Source organism: Leopardus geoffroyi, chromosome B4, assembly GCF_018350155.1.
Source record: "Leopardus geoffroyi isolate Oge1 chromosome B4, O.geoffroyi_Oge1_pat1.0, whole genome shotgun sequence".
Lineage (NCBI taxonomy): Eukaryota > Metazoa > Chordata > Mammalia > Carnivora > Felidae > Leopardus > Leopardus geoffroyi.
In genome coordinates, this window is record NC_059341.1 from 121455080 (window position 1) to 121474567 (window position 19488).

At 37.7% G+C, this 19488-nt stretch overlaps 1 protein-coding gene across 13 annotated transcripts in view; it reads left to right on the forward strand.

Moving 5' to 3' along the window:
• Positions 1-13731, forward strand: part of SCYL2 (SCY1 like pseudokinase 2) — a 70360-nt gene extending 56629 nt beyond the window's left edge. For 11 of the 13 annotated variants that reach the window (XM_045466373.1, XM_045466374.1, XM_045466370.1 and 8 more), the window contains 5 exons: positions 7229-7329; positions 8911-8977; positions 9113-9208; positions 10234-10353; positions 11655-13731. In XM_045466373.1, coding sequence (XP_045322329.1) covers positions 7229-7329; positions 8911-8977; positions 9113-9208; positions 10234-10353; positions 11655-12299 — 1029 coding nt within the window. In that variant the 3' untranslated portion in view covers positions 12300-13731. The remainder of the gene's footprint in view (positions 1-7228; positions 7330-8910; positions 8978-9112; positions 9209-10233; positions 10354-11654) is intronic. The other 2 variants (XM_045466376.1, XM_045466375.1) reach the window with 1 other exon arrangement.
• Positions 13732-19488: the final 5757 nt, after the last annotated feature.

Sequence of the window (19488 nt, forward strand, 5' to 3'; positions counted from 1 at the left end):
TTTATCCATTCATCAGTTGATGGACATTTAGGCTCTTTCCATAATTTGGCTATTGTTGAGAGTGCTGCTATAAGCATTGGGGTACAAGTGCCCCTATGCATCAGCACTCCTGTATCCCTTGGGTAAATTCCTAGCAGTACTATTGCTGGGTCATAGGGTAGGTCTATTTTTAATTTTTTGAGGAACCTCCACACTGCTTTCCAGAGTGGCTGCACCAATTTGCATTCCCACCAACAGTGCAAGAGGGTTCCCGTTTCTCCACATCCTCTCCAGCATCTATAGTCTCCTGATTTGTTCATTTTGGCCACTCTGACTGGCGTGAGGTGATGTCTGGGTGTGGTTTTGATTTGTATTTCCCTGATGAGGAGCGACGTTGAGCATCTTTTCATGTGCCTGTTGGCCATCTGGATGTCTTCTTTAGAGAAAGTGTCTATTCATGTTTTCTGCCCATTTCTTCACTGGGTTATTTGTTTTTCGGGTGTGGAGTTTGGTGAGCTCTTTATAGATTTTGGATACTAGCCCTTTGTCCGATATGTCATTTGCAAATATCTTTTCCCATTCCGTTGGTTGCCTTTTAGTTTTGTTGGTTGTTTCCTTTGCTGTGCAGAAGCTTTTTATCTTCATAAGGTCCCAGTAATTCACTTTTGCTTTTAATTCCCTTGCCTTTGGGGATGTGTCGAGTAAGAGATTGCTACGGCTGAGGTCAGAGAGGTCTTTTCCTGCTTTCTCCTCTAGGGTTTTGATGATTTCCTATCTCACATTCAGGTCCTTTATCCATTTTGAACATATTTTTGTGAATGGTGTGAGAAAGTGGTCTAGTTTCAATCTTCTGCATGTTGCTGTCCAGTTCTCCCAGCACCATTTGTTAAAGAGACTGTCTTTTTTCCATTGGATGTTCTTTCCTGCTTTGTCAAAGATGAGTTGGCCATACATTTGTGGGTCTAGTTCTGGGGTTTCTATTCTATTCCATTGGTCTATGTGTCTGTTTTTGTGCCAATACCATGCTGTCTTGATGATGACAGCTTTGTAGTAGAGGCTAAAGTCTGGGATTGTGATGCCTCCTACTTTGGTCTTCTTCTTCAGAATTACTTTGCCTATTTGGGGCCTTTTGTGGTTTCATATGAATTTTAGGATTGCTTGTTCTAGCTTCGAGAAGAATGCTGGTGCAATTTTGATTGGGATTGCATTGAATGTGTAGATAGCTTTGGGTAGTATTGACATTTTGACAATATTTATTCTTCCAATCCATGAGCATGGAATGTTTTGCCATTTCTTTATATCTTCTTCAATTTCCTTCATAAGCTTTCTATAGTTTTCAGCATACAGATCTTGTACATCTTTGGTTAGATTTATTCCTAGGTATTTTATGCTTCTTGGTGCAATTGTGAATGGGATCAGTTTCTTTATTTGTCTTTCTGTTGCTTCATTATTAGTGTATAAGAATGCAGTTGATTTCTGTACATTGATTTTGTATCCTGTGACTTTGCTGAATTCATGTATCGGTTCTAGCAGATTTCTGGTGGAGTCTGTCGGATTTTCCATGCATAATATCATGTCATCTGCAAAAAGTGAAAGCTTAACTTCATCTTTGCCAATTTTGATGCCTTTGATTTCCTTTTGTTGTCTGATTGCTGATGCTAGCACTTCCAACACTATGTTAAACAACAGCGGTGAGAGTGGACATCCCTGTCGTGTTCCTGATCTCAGGGAAAAAGCTCTCAGTTTTTCCCCGTTGAGGATGATGTTAGCTGTGGGCTTTTCATAAATGGCTTTTATGATCTTTAAGTATGTTCCTTCTATCCCGACTTTCTCGAGGGTTTTTATTAAGAAACGTTGCTGAATTTTGTCAAAGGCCTTTTCTGCATCGATTGACAAGATCATATGGTTCTTATCTTTTCTTTTATTAATGTGATGTATCACATTGATTGATTTGCAAATGTTGAACCAGCCCTGCATCCCAGGAATGAATCCCACTTGATCATGGTGAATAATTCTTTTTTTTAAAAATTTTTTTTTTTTTTCAACGTTTATTTTTTTATTTATTTTTGGGACAGAGAGAGACAGAGCATGAACGGGGGAGGAGCAGAGAGAGAGGGAGACACAGAATCGGAAACAGGCTCCAGGCTCTGAGCCATCAGCCCAGAGCCCGACGCGGGGCTCGAGCTCACGGACCGCGAGATCGTGACCTGGCTGAAGTCGGACGCTTAACCGACTGCGCCACCCAGGCGCCCCTGAATAATTCTTTATATGCTGTTGAATTCGATTTGCTAGTATCTTATTGAGAATTTTTGCATCCATATTCATCAGGGATATTGGCCTGTAGTTCTCTTTTTTTACTGGGTCTCTGTCTGGTTTAGGAATCAAAGTAATACTGGCTTCATAGAATGAGTCTGGAAGTTTTCCTTCGCTTTCTATTTCTTGGAATAGCTTGAGAAGGATAGATATTATCTCTGCTTTAAACATCTGGTAGAACTCCCCTGGGAAGCCATCTGGTCCTGGACTCTTATTTGTTGGGAGATTTTTGATGACTGATTCAATTTCTTCGCTGGTTATGGGTCTGTTCAAGCTTTCTATTTCCTCCTGATTGAGTTTTGGAAGAGTGTGGGTGTTCAGGAATTTGTCCATTTCTTCCAGGTTGTCCAATTTGTTGGCATATAATTTTTCATAGTATTCCCTGATAATTGCTTGTATCTCTGAGGGATTGGTTGTAATAATTCCATTTTCATTCATGATTTTATCTATTTGGGTCATCTCCCTTTTCTTTTTGAGAAGCCTGGCTAGAGGTTTGTCAATTTTGTTTATTTTTTCAAAAAACCAACTCTTGGTTTCGTTGATCTGCTCTACAGTTTTTTTAGACTCCATATTGTTTATTTCTGCTCTGATCTTTATTATTTCTCTTCTTCTGCTGGGTTTGGGGTGTCTTTGCTGTTCTGCTTCTATTTCCTTTAGGTGTGCTGTTAGATTTTGTATTTGGGATTTTTCTTGTTTCTTGAGATAGGCCTGGATTGCAATGTATTTTCCTCTCAGGACTGCCTTCGCTGCATCCCAAAGCATTTGGATTGTTGTATTTTCATTTTCGTTTGTTTCCATATATTTTTAAATTTCTTCTCTAATTGCCTGGTTGACCCACTCATTCGTTAGTAGTGTGTTCTTTAACCTCCATGCTTTTGGAGGTTTTCCAGACTTATTCCTGTGGTGGATTTCAAGCTTCATAGCATTGTGGTCTGAAAGTATGCATGGTATGATTTCAATTCTTGTATACTTATGAAGGGCTGTTTTGTGACCCAGTATGTGATCTATCTTGGAGAATATTCCATGTGCACTCGAGAAGAAAGTATATTCAGGTATACTTTGGGATGCAGAGTTCTAAATATATCTGTCAAGTCCATCTGATCCAATGTCTCATTCAGGGCCCTTGTTTCTTTGTTGACCATGTGTCTAGATGATCTATCCATTTCTGTAAGTGGAGTGTTAAAGTCCCCTGCAATTACCACATTCTTATCAATAAGGTTGCTTATGTTTGTGAGTAATTGTTTTATATATTTGGGGGCTCCTGTATTCGGCGCATAGACATTTATAATTGTTAGCTCTTCTTGATGGATAGACCTTGTGATTATTATAGAATGCCCTTCTTCATCTCTTGTTACAGCCTTTAATTTAAAGTCTAGTTTGTCTGATATAAGTATGGCTACTCCAGCTTTCTTTTGACTTCCAGTGGCATGATAAATAGTTCTCCATCCCCTCACTCTCAATCTGAAGGTGTCCTCAGGTCTAAAATGAGTCTCTTGAAGACAGCAAATAGATGGGTCTTGTTTTTTTATCCATTCTGATACCCTGTGTCTTTTGGTTGGCACATTTAGTCCATTTACATTCACTGTTATTGTAGAAAGATATGGGTTTAGAGTCATTGTGATATCCGTAGGTTTCGTGCTTGTAGCGATGTCTCTGGTACTTTGTCTCACAGGATCCCCCTTAGGGTCTCTTGTAGGGCTGGTTTAGTGGTGATGAATTCCTTCAGTGTTTGTTTGTTTGGGAAGACCTTTATCTCTCCTTCTATTCTAAATGACAGACTTGATGGATAAAGGATTCTCGGCTGCATATTTTTTCTGTTCATCACATTGAAGATCTCCTGCCATTCCTTTCTGGCCTGCCAAGTTTCAGTAGAGAGATCCATCACGAGTCTTATAGGTCTCCCTTTATATGTTAGAGCATGTTTATCTCTAGCTGTTTTCAGAATTTTCTCTTTATATGTCGTGCAGAAGATCGATTCAAGTTACGTCTGAAGGGAGTTCTCTGTGCCTCTTGGATTTCAATGCCTTTTTCCTTCCCCAGATCCGGGAAGTTCTCAGCTATTATTTCTTCAAGTACACCTTCAGCACCTTTCCCTCTCTCTTCCTCCTCTGGAATACCAGTTATGCATATATTATTTCTCTTTAGTGCATCACTTACTTCTCTAATTTTCCCTTCATACTCCTGGATTTTTTTACCTCTCTTTTTCTCAGCTTCCTCTTTTTCCATAATTTTACCTTCTAGTTCACCTATTCTCTCCTCTGCCTCTTCAATCCAAGCCGTAGTTGTCTCCATTTTATTTTGCAATTCATTGCATCATTTTTTAGCTCCTCCTGGCTGTTCCTTAGTCCCTTCATCTCTGTAGGAAGAGATTCTCTCTTCTGTTTTCAAGCCCAGCGATTAATTTTATGACTATCATTCTAAATTCACTTTCTGTTGTATTGTTTAAATCATTTTTGATCAGTTCATTAGCTGTTGTTATTTCCTGGACGTTTTTCTGAGGGGAATTCTTCCGTTTCTTCATTTTGGATAGTCCCTGGAGTGGTCTGGGACTGTGGGGCACTTCCCTTGTGCTGTCTTGAATAACTTGCGTTGGTGGGAGGGGCCGCAGTCAGACCTGATGTCTGCCTCCAGCCCACTGCTGGGGCCACAGTCAGACTGGTGTGTGCCTACTCTTCCCCTCTCCTAGGGGCGGGATTCACTGTGGGGTGGCGTGGCCCGTCTGGGCTACTTGCACACTGCCAGGCTTGTGGTGCTGGGGATCTGGCGTATTAGCTGGGGTGGATAGGCAACGTGCATGGGGGTGGGAGGGGCAGGCTTAGCTCGCTTCTCCTTAGGTGATCCACTTCAGGAGGGGCCCTGTGGCAGCGGGAGGGAGTCAGACCCGCTGCCGGAGGCGCGTGTCCGCAGAAGCACAGCGTTGGGTGTTTGCACGGTGCCAGCAAGTTCCCTGGCAGGAACTGGTTCCCTTTAGGATTTTGGCTGGGGGATGGGCGAGGGAGATGGCGCTGGCGAGCGCCTTTGTTCTCCGCTAAACTGCGCTCTGTCGTCCCGGGGCTCAGCAACTCTCCCTCCCGTTGTCCTCCAGCCTTCCCGCTCTCGGAGCAGAGCTGTTAACATATAACCTTCCAGATGTCAAGTCCCGCTTGGTGTCGGAACACACTCTGTCCGGCCCCTCCGCTTTTGCCAGCCAGACTCGGGGGCTCTGTTTGGCCAGCGGGCCGCCCCTCCGCCCCGGCTCCCTCCTGCCAGTCCGTGTAGCGTGCACCGCCTCGCTGCCCTTGCTACCCTCTTCCATGGGCCTCTCGTCTGCGCTTGGCTCCAGAGACTCCGTTCTGCTAGTGTTCTGGCGGTTTTCTGGATTATTTAGGCAGGTGTAGGTGGAATCTAAGTGACCAGCAGGACGCGGTGAGCCCAGCGTCTTCCTACGCTGCTATCTTCCCTCTGATCCTTCTTTAATCAGTGTTGTATTGTTTTCAGAGTAGAGGTCATTCACCTCTTTGGTTAATTTTATTTTTAGGTATTGTATTATTTTTGGTGCATTCATTAATAGCTCTTGTAAATAGGTCTTTCTGCTGCTTCATATTTAGTGTATAGAATTGAAGCAGATTTCTGTATATTATTTTGTATCCTTTGACTTCATGGAATTCATTTCAATTCTAGGTTTTGGTGGAGTATTTCAGGTCTTGTATATATAGTATCATGTCATCTGCAAATAGTGAAAGTTTTACTTCTTCTTTATTAACTCAGATGCCTTTTACTTCTTTGTGTTGTCTGATTGCTGTGGGTAAGACTTCCAATAGTATGTTGAATAAAAGCCAGGCTTGTGGTGCTGGGGATCTGGCGTATTAGCTGGGGTGGATCGGCAAGGTGCACAGGGGCGGGAGGGGCAGGCTCAGCTCGCTTTTCCTTCCGAGATCCACTTCCGGAGGGGCCCTGCGGCACCGGGAGGGAGTCAGACCCGCCGGAGGGATGGATCTGCAGAAGCACAGCTTTGGTTGTTTGCACGGTGCCAGCAAGTTCCCTGGCAGGAACTGGTTCCCTTTGGGATTTTGGCTGGGGGATGGGCGAGGCAGATGGCACTGGCGAGCGCCCATGTTCCCCACCAAACTGAGCTCTGTCGTCCGGGGCTCAACAACTCTCCCTCCCGTTGTCCTCCAGCCTTCCCATTCTCTGAGCAGAGCTATTAGCTTATAACCTTCCAGATGTCAATTCCCGCTTGCTGTCGGAACATACTCTGTCCGGCCCCTCCGCTTTTGCAAGCCAGACTTGGGGCTCTGCTTGGCCAGTGGGCCGCCCCTCCGTCCTGGCTCTCTCCTGCCAGTCCGTGTAGGGCGCACCGCCTCGCCACCCTTCCAACCCTCTTCCGTGGGCCTCTCATCTGCGCTTGGCTTTGGAGACTCCATTCTGCTAGTCTTCTGGTGGTTTTCTGGGTTATTTAGGCAGGTGTAGGTGGAATCTAAGTGATCAGCAGGACGCGCGGTGAGCCCAGCATCCTCCTATGCCGCCATCTTCCCAGGATCCTCCAATAAACTAATTTTTTAATGCACTATTAAGTGGGTTGTTTCCAGATATGCACAAATTCAGATGGTCACTTTTGGATTATTCTAGGAAAGTCAATATGTAATAACTGGTGGGGGTAAATTTATAAGACCTCTGAATAATAGCTGTTAGACAACTCAGGCTAGAAAACCCATTGAGATATGTTTTCTGGAAGTTAAAAAGCCTCATCAACCTTACCACCATCATACAGAGATATTGTAAAAGCTTGCTGTGATTGCTGAGTTTAAATATACTATTTTTGTGACATCCGTACTCTGAGTGGGTCGTATACTGGTAAAAATGAGAGTATTATGATTAACTTGTTAAATTCTCTTATTACATTACATTCGCTGCTAACTTGAAACATTGTAACTGTATCAATTTCTTATTACACCAGTTCAATTCTTTCATTTCCGTCATAAAAGAGATGCTTAACAGATTGGAGTCTGAACATAAGACTAAACTGGAACAACTTCAAATAATGCAAGAACAGCAGAAGTAAGTAGGTTGCATATGAATTGTACATGGCCCAACAGTGACACTAAAGTGACCTCATGATTGATTTTCTGGAATAAGGACCCCAAAAATTGATGGATTCCTGTTTTTTTAAATGAAGTTTATTATTTTGATTCCAGTATAGTTAACATACGGTGTTATATTAGTTTCAGGTGTACAGTATAGTCATTCAAAAATTCTATACATTATTACTCAGTGCTCATTATTAATCCCCTTCACCTATTCTACACATCCCCCCATTCATCTCCCCTCAGGTAACCATCAGTTTGTTCTGCATAGTGAAAAATTGATGGATTTCAATTTGATCACATGTAAAACATTTAAAAATTTTCCAACATGTTAAGTTGAACTGAGTTAAAATAGAATATGGTGGAAAATCCAGTGTCATTTCTGAGTGCAAAAGTGTAATATGATAATCTTAAGATTTTCTATATGTAAAGAAAATTCTATTGCTGAGAAAGTCTCTTGTCAGCATTAGCTACTAGTGTCGTAAATTCAGAGTGCTAATCACGAAGAGCACCGCTTACAAATATTTTTCAAATCTATGAAACCCTTGTATTTTGATCTCACCCTTTTTCTTTTCTCTGATTCCAGAAACATTTATAGAGCATTCATTTCATATTTAATACCACAACATTCACTTCCATTTCTTTAAGGGAGGATTTTCCAAATTATTTGCAAAATACTAGTTTTCAAAGAAAGAAGGGAAAGATAAAATTACTCACTGGAGAATGCCGGTTTATTAAAATAAAATCACTATATTTGTTTCCCAGAAAAAAAACACGTGATTTTAAGATGGCTGTTAAATCCTGAGCCAAAAGACATCAGATACTCACTAAAATTTATACCAATTATGAGCAAGGTCCCCACGTATAAAATTTTTTAGGTTCTGCCCCAGAGTGAGATGAAGGCTTATGGAAGCAAATACACCAGGTGTAGGATGACTTGAAATAGCCCATTGTACACTCTAAATATTCTATTCTCTAAATATTCAATGATGTAGATATTTATGTCATTTCGTGGGTTGACTGTATTAACACAGGAACCCTGAAAAATAATTTTTAAAAATTTATAAGAAAAAATTTTAATATCTAGTATTTGTACTTGAGGTGTAAACGAACTCTTCTTTTTTCTTTTTCTTATCTAAATCTTGCCTGGTTTTCAAGGCATGGATCTGGCCCATCACAGTGTTTGTAGCGTTTATTATTAGAATCAGATTCTGAATTTAATCACATCAAGTCCTACATATCATACCTTGTCTCTCAGTGATCTATAAGCTTTCTGACAGTAAGAATCATGCTTGCCTGATTTTATGAGCCTGAGTAAATTCTCCAGTAAATTTTGAATATTGAATTAAAAAAAAAAAAGACTTGTTATGCAAATGTTACTGTTTTTGAGCAAGCAGACATTAATTGTAGCAAATAATGAAAAAGATTATGACTGTCCTGAAAGAAGTTTGTTTAGGTTACAATAACCCCCATGTGGAAGAACCATTTTTTGTAGGAGTATTTTAAAAATAAGCATTTCTTTTCATTGCTTTGTCATAATTCAATTTTCCTGCAGATCTTTGGATATAGGAAATCAAATGAATGCTTCTGAGGAGACGAAAGTTACAAATGTTGGATCTCAGGTAAGACATTTAGATTATTTTAATTTTTGTAAAAAGAGTTTGACAGTGTGCTTCATTTGAGAGGCTTTTGCCCTTTAAGCAGTAATATCACAATTTTTTGATGTCATTCAGGTGGTTTGACATTTTTCTTTTCAGCATATTGACAAAGTCTTTAACAACATTGGAGCAGACTTTCTTACTGGCGGTGAATCAGAAAATAAAGAGGATGGGTTACAGAATAAACATAAAAGAGTAAGTTTCTTCACTTACTCCTGTAGTGTACTTATTTATATTATAGGACTTCCTATAAATTATAGATTTTGTTGGGAAATACTGTTCAGCATCTTAACAAGACACATTTTTTAATATTTTTATGAAATTTAAAAATTATCATGGGAACATGACCTGATTCACATTGAGAATATACAGACTTGAGAATTTTAACTTCTTTTATTACTCAGCCTCCCACATGGTAACTTCTAGATTGCCTGCCTCCTTTGTCCTTTCTGCTGGACTTTGCCGGTCATACCTCTTGATAAATGTCACTGTGTCTTGACTCTGCTTCTGATTTTGAATAATAAATTATAAAATGATACTTTCCAATTGAAATATTTGTTAATATTCAATGTAATATGTTAATTTTGAATTTCTCCTGGGGGCAACTTTTCTTCTATTCATTTGACAAAAACGAGTACCTATATGTGTAAAGCCAAGGAGCTACCAGGCATGGTTTACAAAATTTTAAGAGAACATACTGTGAGTTTATAGTTTAGCAAAGTTGATAAAGGAAAAAGACAAATGTCAAATTTGATGCAGATCTTTAGCAGTGAAAGACACTGTTTATGTTTTCCTTAGCTTTTTGGTGAGTTCCTAAAATATTTTTGGAGTGAGATAGGGTTGAACAGGAATCTCCCAATTTTATGAAATGAAGTCATCAAGTCATATTCTCGTTGTCTGGAAAAAAGTCATTTTGATGAATGGTTTTAAAACAATAACTGTTTTCATACTGGAACCATTTTAGCAGAGATTTTGTGAGTTTCTACTTAAAGTAAAAGCTTATAATAATTCAAAATATAATGTACCTGTGGCAATCACTACAGGAATAATTTGCAAATTATTTGCTATCGTCAAACATACTAAGACATACCTTACAAAAAAAGAAGTCTTCTGTTTTATAAGTGGAATTATGAAATTGCTCATTGATATATATATATATATATATATATATATATATATATATATATATTTTTTTTTTTTTTTTTTTTTTTTTTCCTGAGGCATCACTTACACTTGAAGAAAAACAAAAATTAGCAAAAGAACAGGAGCAAGCACAGAAGTTGAAAAGCCAGCAGCCTCTTAAACCCCAAGTACACACACCTGTTGCTCCAGTCAAACAGGTCAGAATTGATTTCTCTTGCAGAATTTCAAGCATACTTACTTTCAGGTTATACTTGTGTATAATTTCAAGCGCACGATACTTAAGGAGTATATAACTTAGTCTACCTATTAGTGTTTGTCTAAAAATATATTTCTAAGAAATTTCAATAATGCAGTTTCTAAGAACTATGGGCATAAAGGATTTTCCAGCCACTCCTCAATAGCCTGCCCTAATGTATAATATTTTGAGATAGTGTTTGTTACCAAACAAACAGAAAGCTAGATAAATACCAATAAAGAGAAGGCAATAATATTCTTAAAAAATATTAGGTTTCATAGTACTGATTAACTCTGTTCACCTTGAAATGATCAGTAATATTATGTTCAGGCATTTATATATTTTTGACCAAAAAGTAATTTTTAATTTTTGGTGTTTCAGTTATAGCCAGGTCTGTAATTTGATTTAGGAATACTTACCAATATGTCCTGACCAGTATTTATTTCTTATTATGTACCAGACACTGTCCTAGGTGGTAGTGCTATGGCAGGGCTTAAGGTTCTTGCTGGTAGAGAGTTCAAACTCATACAGACTGCAGAAATAACTTTATCTTAAAAGCTTTCTTTAAATTATTTCTTGTTACCTCTTTTTTTGTGAAAAAAATTTTTATGTTTACTTTTGAGAGAGACAGAGTACGAATGAGGGAGGGGCACAGAGAGAGGGAGATAGAGAATCCAAAGCAGGCTCCAGGCCCTGACCTGTCAGCACAGAGCCTCATGTGGGGCTTGAACTCATGAATGGTGGGATCATGACCAGAGCCAAAGTTGGACGTCCAGCTGACTGAGCCACCCAGGCACCCCTTTTTTGTTACCTCCTAATCACTAAAATTCTTCTTCTGAGAAAAATCTTTATGGGCCAAGAGGCAAAATCAAAAATATTTTGTAGGTATTTACGTAAGAGAGAAAACAAATTTCTACAAAATTGTGATGCAATTCAAAATATAAAAATTAAATAGAGTATCATTTTTGTAATGCAGATCTAATGAGAAGAAGGAATTTCTATTTTGGGGAGTGGTGGGCAGAGCCAGCATTTTATTTAATTGGAATTCAAAGTTAGTGTTCCCTGTCATCAAATTGATTGCAAATGTTTATCTGTAAAAGTATGTGGCAGGCTGGATTTCTCCTGTGAGCTGTGGTTTGCCAACTTGGTATAGACTGTTGAGCTTAATTTGGAGTTGTCATTTATAGTACAACCTGTTAAATGTTACTGATTGTAAAGAATTTGGCAATCTTGGAGGTAAAGTAATTCCCTCATATTTTTCAGACTAAGGACTTGACAGACACATTGATGGATAACATGTCATCTTTGACCAGCCTTTCTGTTAGTACCCCTAAAATTTCTGCTTCAAGTACCTTCACTTCTGTTCCTTCTATGGGCCTTGGCATGATGTTTTCTACACCAATTGATAACACCAAGAGAAATTTGACCAACGGCCTAAATGCTAACATGGGCTTTCAGACTTCAGGATTCAACATGCCGGTTAATACAAACCAGAACTTATTCAGTAGTCCAAGCACACCCGGAGTGACCAAGATGACACTGGGAACACCTTCCACTTTGCCAAACTTCAGTGCTGTGAGTGTTCCTCCTGCTGGTGCGAAGCAGACCCAACAAAGACCCACAGATATGTCTGCTCTTAATAATCTCTTTGGCCCTCAGAAACCCAAAGTTAGCATGAACCAGTTATCACAACAGAAACCAAATCAGTGGCTTAATCAATTTGTACCTCCGCAAGGGTCTCCAGGTATGGGCAGTTCAGTAATGGGAACACCAATGAACATGATGGGACAGTCTGCCTTTGGTATGCAGGCTAATCCTTTCTTTAGCCCGCAGAACTTTGCACAGCCACCAACTACAATGACCAATAGCAGTTCAGCTACCAATGATTTAAAAGATCTTTTTGGGTGAGGTGTCTTGCTCTGTTTTTGAAGGATTACTTCAATTTTAATCATGGGTAAGCGAATTTACATCTTTGTATAGTTGGCTTGGAGGAACTACTTCTATGGGAAAGTGAATGGTTCCATGACAGAAAACACCTTGTTTCCATGCCAGCATAGTAATTGTATGGACTCGTAACAGTTGAGTTTTTTAAAGCATTGAGGAATTTTTTCCTCTTACCACCTCCTCTTCCAAGTTTTTAAAAGACCCAACCCTTACCAATCTCTAAGAGAAAAAAGACACCTGAGTATCTTGAATAGCAGAATTTTTTAATCAAATGTTTGTTTATTTTAGCTTGTAAATCTTGGTTTATTTAAGAAATTTTGAGTTGATGGTTAATGCAAGTTTCATATGTTAAATACTACATGGTACACAGTCTGCCTTCACAAGTCATTAGTCTTTATTTTAATGTGTGAAAAATCCTGATGCTCTATTGATTTGTTTGCATTTAGTATGACTGAAGGAGATAATGATAAACATAATGAAAAGGATCAGGTCACTTGCTTTTTCCAATCTTATTTACTTCACAGATGAACTAATGTTCAATAAAAAGACTGAACAAATACTACAAAATTTAACTTAATGTTGATTTCATTGGTTCAAACTAAAGGCATTATTAACCATCTTAAATGCAAACTAATCATTGTAAATTATATTTTAGCATGGTCTGCCTCAAATACTAATGTATTTTTCTGCATTTACTTGGATATATTTAGAATCACTTTCTTTCCTACTGTATGACAGATAGAAGAATATGTACTGATTTGTACAGATATTTGACAAAGCCCTCTGATGTGATTTCCCTGACTCTTGCCTTCATATTTCATTTTGAATTCAAACTTCTGAGGTTGTAGCACATATGAATTGCATTTTCAAAAGGATATTTGTAAGAAACTATATTTAATGAGTAAACTTTTGAGATTTCTGCTGTATCGTTTCAAATGTAATAAACTTTACTTCTCTAAAAATGAGCGGTTGTATCTTCTCGCTACCAACAGATTAACTTTCAGTTTACCATGATAAAGTCTGACCTCATCAATTACTGCAACTAAAGTTTAATTGTGTTCTAGAAATTTTAGGAAACTTTTGTTTGAACATTTTTATGTCCACAATTAGCTATTGTTAGCAAACAAAAAAAAATTCTTCTAATAGGAAATCTGCTTTATTTTTAAAGTCTTTCTCTGATATTTTTCTTTGATGTGCTGATTATTCAACCACAGAGCCTTATGCTGTAAATGTTATTTGTATTTTGTTTAAATTATATTCCACCATTATGTGATAACTTCAAAATGATCTTTCAGAGAACTAAATATGCATTATAGTTGCTGCCATAGGGTTTGTGGTTTTTAATTCTCTGAAACCAGCAATCATTTAAAATAAATCACATGAAGTTTAGTGTGCTAATACCAAGCTTATTCATTGAAATACACACACACACACACACACACACACACACACACACACAAAATATATACATTGAATGTACAGTTCTTGATTATAAAATGTTATTTGTTGATAATATTGCTGGCAGTATTCAGTAAGGGGGTACTTTAAAAAATAAAAGGTCAGCTTTACATCTGGTTTCTGTATGAGGTGTACTTTGTTACTGCATGGTTTTATAAAAAAGATTCATAGGAATGTTGAAGAAATTTATCCAAGAAATGAAAGGCACTAGGAAGATCAAATGTTTTTGTCAAATACGTTCACACTCTGACCAAATTACTGGTCTTATTTGTAACACAATATTAATATTTCTCTTGAGGAAAGTTTACATATGGAATAAAATTAATGTTGAAGAATTTTCCTTAGTAACAATTTTGTAGTAACTGTTTATTAGGAAATTGCTTTTTATTTTGTAAAATAACTTGATGTCAGTGTTGAAATCCTAATTAGAAGGAAAGTTGAATATAACAACATATAATTTGAACTTCTAAATATAAAAATAGATTATTTGAAAGAATATAATATATAATTCTTAGGTAATTTTTACATCTTGAAATGTGCTCATTCATTGAGGTAATGGTGCTACAGTTTTAGAAATCTTTTCGTATAGTTTTTCTGTTTTCTTGAAGATATTTTACCTAAATCATGTCCATCAATTGAACTGTTACCATTCCCTTTTTCTATTGAGAAATTGCATCTGATGGGTGCCTGGCTGGCTCAGTCGGTAGAGCACGCAACTCTTGATCTCAGGGTTGTGAGCTCAAGCCCCACTGGGCGTACAGCTTACTTGAAAGAAAGAAAGAAAGAAAGAAAGAAAGAAAGAAAGAAAGAAAGAAAGAAAGAAATTACATCTGAAATATAGTGCCATTTTTAGGCTTGTATTTCTGTGTGAACAAAATTTTCATAATACTAGATCATCTTAAAATTATTTCAGATATTGACAACATTTAAGTCCTTGTGCTTAGAGTAGAAAGTTGATGGGTTAAAAAGTACCTATAGACAAAAATTACAAGAAAGATTCCCTTTATTTGAGTTGGTTCCTTATTCTCCTAATGCTAAAATGTGTGATATATATAGAGAGAGGATGTATAAAAGGAAATGGAAATAGACTGTGTACTTGGCTGGTTTTTGTTTGTTTTTGTTTTTGTTTTGGAATGCTTATAACCCTCTTTTCACCTGAAGAAGTTAAGGAAGTAGGTTTTTGTTATTTTTAACCTGTAAAATACCTCACATGGTTGCTTTTACAAGACTAAAAGAAAACGTATATGTGACAGTACCTGATAGCAAGCACAGAGTATGCACCAAATAAATTTTAGCTTTGATAAAAATCTCTATATTAAGTTGTGATTTTATGCTTTGTGATTTACTGGTCTTGAAATAATTTTTGAGCAAAATGAATCTAAGAATTTAAGCTATATAGGATTTTAAGAGATAATCTACATTGGTGGCTTTCAAACTGTAACTATGACACTCAGAAATACATGTTACACTGCAAACCAGCATATGAAATATATACCTGAAACAAATGTTTTAGAAAATGTCTTTAATACATGTGGAATATTCTGATTTTTTTATTCTATCCTATTCATTAAAAAAAAACAACACCTTTTCAGTCTCAAAACAATTTCATGGTGTAGTGTGGATAAAACTGGAATAATTCAGCCCTTTCTCCAAGTTATAGAAATAGCGGGCCAGATACTTACATGGCCTAACCCAAGGAGGTCAGAGCCCGGAATAGAAGCTAGATTTTTCTCCCCCTAATCTGCAGTCTGATGCTCTACCATGTTGCATCCTTTATTGTATGAATTCTTCTGCAGTTGCTTTTGTTGAGAATGTTCTATGTAGCAATATGTGTTCAGTACTCATTTGATACCGTAAGTATATTTATGTTGGAAAAATTGACGTTGAAGGAGAGGGAGGTGACGAAACAAATGTTTATGGTTAAAATCAGCCTCTGGGCTGCTTCTCTGAATTGTGGGTGAGGAGGGCTGGGGAGCCGGGTTAGCAGTGCTTGTGGTATCCAGACATGAAGCAGAATTAAAGTATGTAACCCTGAGGAGGAGGGGGTGCAGTGGGAAAAACCATTTCACCAAAATGGAGCTTGTTGGATATTAAAAACTTTTTCTGTCCAAAGCAGCCAAGTTTCTCCTGCCACTCAAGGGAGGATTATCTCCAAGATGTAAGCCACATAAGTAATTTAAAATTTTCTAGTAACTTCATTAAAAAGTAAAAATTGGTGAAATTAACGTTTAACTGAATAAATAATTCAGAGCCAAAGTATTTCAACATAGAATTTATATAAAATTTAATGAGATATTTTACATTTTATACCTAGTCTTTGAGCTCCAGTATATATTTTACACTTAGCACACCTCAATTCAGGCTACTCACGTTTCAGATACTCAGTAGCCCCATGTTGCTAGTAGCTACTGTATTACATAGTGTAGGTGTATATGGAAGCTAAGCAGCCATAGGGGTGAACCATGGCAGTTATCAGCTTAACCATCTCCCAGCTCCAAATCCAACCTTTTCTGTCCTACTTTGTGATGCTGGAGCCTGGACCTTATAAATTTCTCTCTTCCGTGAGCTTAGCAGAATGTTAGTCTTCATTGATAGAGGGCCCTGAAGTGGCCCTGCAAAAAAGCAAGAGCATCAAGAAGACACTTCACTTCTGGGTCCTGGTTCTCTGTTTTAATTTACTGTTGGAGCTCAGGAGCCCAGCAGGAGAGTTCCAGCTGTGCGCGGGGTTAGACTCTCCCAACCTTGCTGTCCCTTTGGAACAGCTCCAGGGATCTACTTCCGGGACAACTCGGCAGCTGTCTCCCACTCTGTGGTCCATGAACTCTGACAAATTTCTACAATACTGGCAGTTTGAAAGTTCCTGTGGAAACCACACCCTCTCCAGAGAAGCTTGGCGCTCAGCTTGGGGGGTGGGGGTCGGGGTGAGGAAGAGAGCCTCTCTTGGTCTTTAGTTACTTAATTTTTTTCACTTCCTCTCAGCCTAGAGGTAGTAGCTCCTTTTTTTCCTGCAACTGCTACTTCTGTACTCAGGCCTCTTTTGTGCCTTTAATTAATTAACCACCTTCTACTAGTTAACAATTATTTTATTAAAATTTCCTCATTCAAATACCTGGTGTGGGTTCTGCCTACTGACCTTACTCACTGATAGATCCTGAAAGTACTATGCCATTTTATTTAAACATTTAAAAATATTATTAAAATCTTTGTATTGAAGTATAAAGTTAACACAATGTTACATTAGTTTCAGGTGTACAAGGTAGTGATCTGACAACTATATGTTACTAAGCCGTTTAAAAATGGGGCCATATGATACATATTTGCTGCTAGCAAAAGTGTTAATGGGGTTGATTTTTATATACCTAGCCTATATTAAAACCTTCTAAAAGTTCTTTTGAAATGTGCTTGTGGGGGAAATATGGTTTAGCTACTTTAATTATACCTAGTTGATGCAGTTCCAATTTTTATCTTTTTTTTTTTCCTTCTACTTTTTGCATATGTTCCTTTGTTGGCCTAGGTTGTTAGGAAAGCCAGTGTTTGATTTTCATATAAATAAGTAAATGAAACTGAGACTTTAATGTCTAGAGTCTGAATATAGTAATCAACATTCATTCAGGTCTCTTCCAAGTCTCTGTCCTTAAGACTGCCAGTTTTTCTAAATGCAGTGATTAAATGAAAGTCTGATATGGGGCATTTGCATGGGCACACACCAGAAGCATACAGAGTGCATAGGACTTTGGAGCCAGATAAAGTTGGCAGGCTTTTTTGTTATGTTTTTAGAATTTTTCAAGCTAAAATTCTAGCATTCATGCTGTAAGGAGGTGGCATGATTTATATGTTTGTTCATGTGTTGATACAGATCCAAACTTGTTTTTAAGAAAATCTTGTCTCTAACAGTAGGTACTCTTAAGATCACTCTTGTGAAGTGATGGAAAGGCCTCTCCCTGAAACAATATCCTCATTAGACTGGCCCACTTTCAGAAGGGATGTTCTTTCTCTCCCCAGTACCAGTGATTCTACGCACCTGCCCTTGATCAGCAATAATATCCATGCCCCAGTTACCTGTCAGAGAAAGCCTTTAAGTCTATTGTCCAGCATTTAAAATCTTACTTTTAAGAAATGTTTATGGAAGAATCATATATTGAGTAATCAATCCAATTCTCTAGAAACTAAGCCCTCTAAATGGAGGCCTTTGTGTCTGGGGTACCTTTGGTTACACATCAAGTTCCTTTACCACACTTAGTTTTGGACTGTATAGGGAAACTGAACATCCATGCCGGGTATGACGCTGGTTCACTCTAACATACAACAGTTTCTTTGAGAACCCATAGGAGAAATTTCAGGTTTCCGTTCAGGAGTAAATGTGTGGTTTGCCCTAACCTTTAAAAGATAATGTCTCTGAATAATGTAAAAAATCACATATTAACAGCTTGGAAGTTCAGCCAAATTTGCAGTCCACTTGTAGCAAATGTATAGGATGTTGATAGGATATTGATAGCAAATGTATAGGATATTGATAGCAAATGTATAGGATATTGATAGCAAATGTATAGGATATTGATGTATAGGATATTGTAGCAAATGTATAGGATATTGCAGTCCACTTGTAGCAAATGTAGGATATTGATAGTATGCACTGTTCAGTGTTTACCTTCTGGCTTTATCTGATTTTTTAAATTCTTATTTCTCCTTTGTTCTGGTTTCCTTTTTTTTTTTCTTCAAAGTTTTATATCATTTCTTTAGAAATTCTCATTTTGGAATAGTGTATAAATAAACACACAGAATGAATGGGTTTAAATCTTGTCTCTTTCGATAGCTGACTGTAATATGTTTTCCCAGCCATAAATTGAGGATCATGCTTTGCAGGCTTATTAGGATTAAATGAAATAAAGTGTGTGAAATATCTGGCAAGGCTCCAGGTACATGGTAGCTGCTCAATAGATATCCTCATCTTCCTTATGATGGACATAGGCCTCTAAAATAGAATCTGTGTGAAGAAGAACAGACACATCACCTAGTGTGATTTGAATTCATTCTTCAAAAAATAGGTTATAGGTTTGGCAAAGTGAGATTCTTGGGACACAAATAGTTATGAGATAATAGGCCTTGCCCTCAAGGGATTTGCACTACAGTTATAAAGGTAGCGGAGTAAGCAATTATAGGATAGTAATGTGACAGATATACGCAGGAGGCAAGCACAACCTAGACTAGGAGTGGGGAAGGCTTCCCAGAGATGGGACATGAGGTCAGCCTTGCATAGTGCCTTTTTAAAATTGTTTTGGATGCTATCAAATGATTATTTAGGGATTGTATTTCCCCAAATTAAGCTGGTTACATTGGGAAGGGGAATAGAGCACTGGTTTTTAAAATTTAAGATTATATGAAAAATGCTTGAATTAAGGAAAGTCTGGTTAAATGACTTTTGATTACCAGGAAAAGTGGAATTAACATTGGCTGCTTAAAACCTTCCATATTAGATGAAACTAGGGATGACAAGGCAAGGAGCAGGTGAGCTATAATGTCATTTTTAGCTAATTTATGTTTCATTCATTTCAGAAATTTAATGATTCACACTTATGGGTACAATAAAGGTATACTAAAAGATAAGTAAATCTATTCCTTTAAAACAGTGGCTGGCTTCCAGGGAAAAAGTTGTCTGGCATAAATGTATTTAGTCTATAAACTACCAGAAGATGTC